Source organism: Rhodnius prolixus, unplaced genomic scaffold, assembly GCF_049639745.1.
Source record: "Rhodnius prolixus isolate KJV_2025 unplaced genomic scaffold, Rpr scaffold_1, whole genome shotgun sequence".
Lineage (NCBI taxonomy): Eukaryota > Metazoa > Arthropoda > Insecta > Hemiptera > Reduviidae > Rhodnius > Rhodnius prolixus.
The window spans coordinates 59075096-59081308 of NW_027411581.1; the positions used below are offsets into that span (position 1 = coordinate 59075096).

Below are 6213 nucleotides of genomic sequence, written 5' to 3' on the forward strand. Positions count from 1 at the left end.
AAAGGTTGCTCTCTTTGGTCCCATTTATAATAATTTTTTTATACTCGTAAATGAATTTGTCTCCAAAATGATGAATAGTACTCGCTTATCAAAGATCTTTAAATATTGTTTTCCAAAATGTACTCGGCTTTTTATTCACTATGTATTTTAGATAAACGTTCACAAGCCGAAGAAAGATATCATTTGCTTATCTAAACAGGGACTATTGAATTTATCAGGATCATTGAGGAAAATATGTAAAAGATGACTGTACAGTTCAATTTTAATAACCAAAAAATGGACATTTTGGGTCAGTGAATAACAAAAGTCTACCGACCTTCGCCTAATTTACGAAATGCTTAAATTAAGTAGTCGTCCTTGAAAAGAATGTGAAACTTGAATAAGGAAGAAGATTGTTGTAAGGGCGCCCATACGAAGGTGACGGCTCTTTACATTCTCACAAATAATAACAACCGCTTTAAAGCTATCGCGATAGGCCTAACCAATTTGGTTTATTTCTTGTACGCTCTTAAGATAGCTCAACTAAGCATACAGTTGTAACAAAGCTGGTGGAAAATTGCTAATTTTTCTATGACTCAATGCTAATATAACTAATTACTTTTTTTTGTATCACAAGATTTTTTTATTTCGTTAAAAATCTGCTTCCAAAGAGTGCCATAGAGTGAGGCAGTGGCCTCAGATATCGTCGGCTCTTGGATTTGTAGGAGTGGTCCCAGTCGATCTTATGATTGCAGAGAGAAAGATTTCAGCTGGATGGCGAACGTCTTTGAGATGGTCTTTCAGAACAAGAAACAGAATATAGGCCTGTATTGCACTTGATTTGATGATGCTTCATGAGATATGAAAAGTGGTCTTAGCGAAGATTCCTTTTGCCTCTAAAGAGTTAAAATGCCACCAAAAGGTGCAAAAACAACAACAATAATACACGAGAAGCTTACAAATAATTTCAGAAAGATTAAACTGTTCACATTAATATAGAAATCAGTATTCTCTAACCGTGATGTAAACATTTACTAAGCATTTTTTGACATTCTCTTTAAAACGGTTTTAAGAGAGTACAAACGTTTAAAAAAAAAAAAAAACTTGTAATACTGACTCCACAAATATAGACTAACAACTTTTATTTGATACATTTGTCAAGGAAATTCAACAAGGCACCAGGTTACAACACCAGGCAGAAGGGAATAGCTTCTACTATTCTAAAAGGGCGAGAAGGGAGTTGGTGATTGAGCTTCTCTTTAAAGTATCACTTCAGTTCTTATTAAACTTACCACCTTCACAAACGGGTTTTGAGGAAGAAATAGGACAACGAACAGAAAAAAGTGCATCTAAACTTGCCAGAAATATGGAAGGTTGAACTGAGAATATCTAGTCAATGATTTGTAAAGACTGTTACTCACTGATCTTGCCATTATCCACCTATGTGTACATTTGGTCCTTTTGAGGACTCTTATACGTATGTGTGTTCTTAATAAGAGTATGTTTGTTTGTATGCCTTTATAATGTAACAGAAAAGCATAGAAAGTTTAGAAACCAAATTTCATATTTGGTTGAAACCTGACAATACGGGGTACATCTAAAGGGTTTTGGTCAAATCTTCCTCCCCGCTGGATGTTAGAGGAAGCGTCAAAAGTTACAATTCCTAAACTGTGACTTTGAACAATAACCTAAAATGTCATTAATAATACAATATTTAATTACGATCTAGTCCTAAAGTTGAACGCTGATTTAACATCCAGATTTCCACACGCGGCATTAATAGATTTGGTATGTGTTGCAATTCATAAAATTCGCTTATTGATGATACAGTTTGTGAATGATACATTCATTTTTTAGTGGGCCTGTTTTTTGTTCTTCAGTTAAAATTTGTCTAAAATTCAATTTATGGATCTCTTTCTAGATTATAAAACCAAATTTAGATGAAGCGTGGGTTTTTTAATTTTGTTTTGTCTAAGTTTAACCTTGATTTTTTTTTTGTCTAAAAACACTGAATTCAAGAGAAAGTTTATTACGTGGTATAAAGAAGGAAAGGCACAGAGTTAAATGATCTTGATCCAATAATATTATTAATATTGTTACTTAGTCTAACTTTATTTAGGTTAGTGTGCTCTGAACTAGAAAAGACTATCTTTTGAAGGACAAGATATGAGCAGTTTTATGGAAAAAGTGCATGAGAGAATAAAAAATTAGGTCAGTTTTGTTGACATATTTGCACATTCTCTCGGCGTGGTAACGAAATAAAAAAGATTTTATCATAGCAATCGTGAAACATTTCCCGTGAACTTTAGCGCTAACCTTGAAAAATTATCATTTCTATGTAAAATTTGAATAAATCCTCTAATATGGTTTTGATTATAAAGGACAATGTTTCAATTATTATTATTATTATTTATTTTATTATTTTGTGTTTAATCACAAATCCTTCAAGTGTGTGATTAGCCAGTAGTTATACTGTGGGTGGAGTTTTACGTTGCCTCGGAATAAACTGGTTTGTAACCTAGACCGGAATATTCTCCAACTTACGTTATCCCATATTACAGTTTTCCTAAAATGAGTACATTTGATGCGTTTAAGGAAAGCTAATGTATAATTATAGTAATAGCTACGTTAATGCCATAGGTCGATGATCCCCCTGGTGTCTGTACATAAAAAACTATCCTTTCGAGGAAGGAATTAAAGTATGCGGGAGCTTTAATACGAGTAAGAAAGCATTAAATTGGGTGTGTCATAAAAGACTTGAGAGACCCATCGATAAATTAACATATAAAAAGATAAGGAGCAGCTTTGAAATTCGAGCCTTTTAACCTAGTTTGAGGATCTACAGTTGAAAAGAACGTCTAAAAAAGCGGAGAGGAGAAAATGCTTGATAGAAATCAGATCAGGCTGTAATGCAGAGAATTGCCTGATTGGAATATATTCAGCGATTCGCTCATAAAAAGATTCATTCGAAGTTAGAAGGTAAAATCAGTTCAAATGATAAAGTTCTAATATCTCAAGAGAGCCAATTATTATTAGCTACGAAACATTATTGGCGAGTGTCATCAGGGGCCTAGAAGCCAAAAAATAAAATTCATAGAAATCAACACGTTAAACCTTAAACATTCTGAAGAAAGTCGACTCTCTTTCTATTGCTTCCTTCTTAAAGCCTTGTCCGGAATCCTCAGTCTCTTATCTAACGATTGGAAAGTTTTATACTGATATTTGGTCAAATAAAAAGTCATAAAATTAAATCAATTTTAACTATTCTTAAATATTCTTGAAAATGTAGGAAATCACAGTGTTTTTACCGCAAGGAAGTATAGAATTGTTACCAGCAAAAATTTACAAAAAATACTAAAATTGTAATCTGCCCACTAGATTTCCGAATCCATGACTTCATTTCCTTCTTCATTTTAACGCCTAATCTCTGATAGTTTTATGCAGAATATAATTAACAAGGCTAGAGCTTAATTAACATCTAATTCTTGATTATTATCTCTATTTAGCTTTATCAAATGGAATTTTTTCGTTTAAACGCTTTTAAATAGAGAATTTTTATCAATTCAATTTAACGACTTATTTCAAGAGTTTTTTTCCTTTTGACTGTGAATGTAAAATGTATAAATAGAAAGTTATTATTTATCAAATTTCCCATTATATTTTATTAAATTGAACCAAAGTTAATTAAATTATGAACCAAAATAGCTTAAAACAAGGCCTGCCATAGAAAGTTCTAACTCACAATATCATTTAGGACTATCAGCGTATCCTAACTAAGATTGTTGTCAAATTAGATCAACCGACAGGGGCACATTACTGAGCCCACCTTCCTACTTTCTTTAAAAAAAGTAAAGATAAAAATAAAATAAACGGCTCTAAACATCTTCTTGTGTTTTTTTACATTTCACAAACGAAACTACTGCAGAAAACTTGAATGTTGAAATCCCTTCGTACCTTACAAACGATTCAACACATGGTCAAAAAGAAATATTCATTTATGTATGATTTTCTTAATAATAACAACCTAACGATTTCCTTAAAATCAGGACGTATTCTTAATTCTTTATTTGAAAAATTGTTCAAGTTAAATCTTAAAATTCTCGAATTTAAGGAAATTATTTCAATAAGAAATAAGGGCGTGAAGAAATCACTAAATATGTTTCTCGACTCCTTTTCTCTACTATAATTTGAAGAGTTTGAAGATATAATGTTTATTTCTAAAGAAAATCAAGTTCAGTTTTAGATTTACCTATAACTAGTTTAAAAATCAAAGAACACGGTTAAGGTATAATGTTTTATTAAATAAATAATAATTAGCGAAAGAGTTTGCAACAAAGTGCACCGGATTTTATAATATATATTTTTTTAACTTAAAAAAAAAAGTAATGAATTTAAAAAAAAATCACCTGAAATCTGAGATTTCCCACTGGTGGTTTGGCGTAGGGTACACCACTGAACCCAATAAAACTACGTTTGCTTCTACTTTTTGACTGATATCCACTCAAACTCCCCTCGGTTGTGTTGGCTATAAAATTTCCACATCTGGTAAACAATAAAAGGCAAAGTAGATTCATGTTTAAGAAAGATTTTCACAACTGAAGATTAAGCCTAAAGAAATGATTAAAATGTCAGTACTTGATTCTGCCGGCTAGTTTATTTATCAAGCTCCATTAAAAAAGTAGTGGGGAAGCGCACATTCATAAGGCCTTCAGTAAAATAAAATATATGTATCTAAGGATCCCTTATTAATTCCTTCTTTTCTAACCTTAAACATAAATTTGACCCTGAGTTTGACATACAAATTTAAAAATTTCTTCTATAAATAATCAATCATGGGACTCGTACTAAAATGTTTGTCGAACTACTTCAATTAAGTGCAGTGCAAATCAACTAAGGAACACCCTGCCGGTAGTTACTTCCGGGGAAGTACGATTATGGAAGTGAACATCACTTACTTGGGCATGCGGTTTGATAGGAAATAAATCAATCAAACACTAAAATCAATTATGGCAGCCTCTAAAAAACCGTAAACCATTCGAGATAAAAGATTTAGCTGAATGTGAAAGAGGGGAAGGGATTAGCTAAGAGGTTAGCATACTGGACTCCTACGCGGAGGTCCCGGGTTCGAATCCAGCAGCTGACCCTTAGATTTTCTCTTCCTAGGAGCTTCTTACAGCTCACTGTCCGGTGATGGACAGTGTTGTCTGTAACGAGAGAACACTGTCCGGAGGCCGGCAGTGCACTGGAAAAAGCTCCGGGCGCTAATGACCTCAGCTGTTGATGCGCCAAAAAAAAAAAAAAAAAAAAAAAAAAAAAGATTTAGCTGGGGATAAAATGCATGCGTACTAACACTACAAATAAATAGTACATGAGGCCAGTTTTAGAAAAAAGAGCGAGAACAAATATTAAGTGAAACTAAGACAATTAATGATGTCACAGATAAAATGCAAAAACCAAGCGTTAAGAATTTAAAAATGTTATACTTTATACAAAGTGCACTCCACTTGCTGCCATGGTTATTGAAAAAGTTCCTTTGCTAAACTAATAAAACAAAAATCCTTTAAAGGGACTAATATAATCAATACGGGTGTTACATTTCTAAATGAGCTGATGTATGTGGAGCGAGATATTGAAATATTAACATAGGTCGTGTATTAAACTACGAAACATTTAGCTTCCATTATCTCTTGAACCATTTCATCGTTAAAGTTTATTTATTATTCGTACATTACTTAGTGTAAAAGTCTTGAAGGTTTCATAGTGATCGAATAAATGTGGAACGAGATATTCAGAATTAAATTTAGGACTTGAATTAAAGTACGAAAAGTTTAACTTCCGTTATCATTCCATTCCATCGTTACTGTTTTTATTTCACTGGTTTGAGGATTTTATAATGATCAATTGAATGAGGTATATTTTGACTTAAATTTAGAACGTGTTTTACACTACGAAAAAATTAACGGTAATTATCTGTTAATTTATTAAAAAATAAAGTATCTAAAGTAAAAATTGGGAAAATATTACACAATAAGATATTTATTACAAAACACAGTATTTTTCAAAGAACATTGTGATTTTCTTAATAGATTGTTAATGAAATTTTGTAGCAAAACTTCAGTGATAAAAAGTGAAATCTCAGTGTTATTTGTGTTAGATTGGATGGGGAATAAACTACGCAGGTACTTCTCAATTTTCTACGATTTGGTATAGTTATAGTATGTAAATAATATCCAC

At 32.1% G+C, this 6213-nt stretch overlaps 1 protein-coding gene across 1 annotated transcript in view; it reads right to left on the minus strand.

The window, feature by feature from the left end:
• LOC141461367 (uncharacterized) overlaps window positions 1-5287 on the minus strand; it is a 30571-nt gene extending 25284 nt beyond the window's left edge. The window contains exon 1 of the mRNA XM_074142370.1: window positions 4386-5287. Within this exon, the coding sequence (XP_073998471.1) occupies window positions 4386-4553 (168 nt within the window). The 5' untranslated portion in view covers window positions 4554-5287. The remainder of the gene's footprint in view (window positions 1-4385) is intronic.
• Between the last annotated feature and the right edge of the window lie 926 nt (window positions 5288-6213).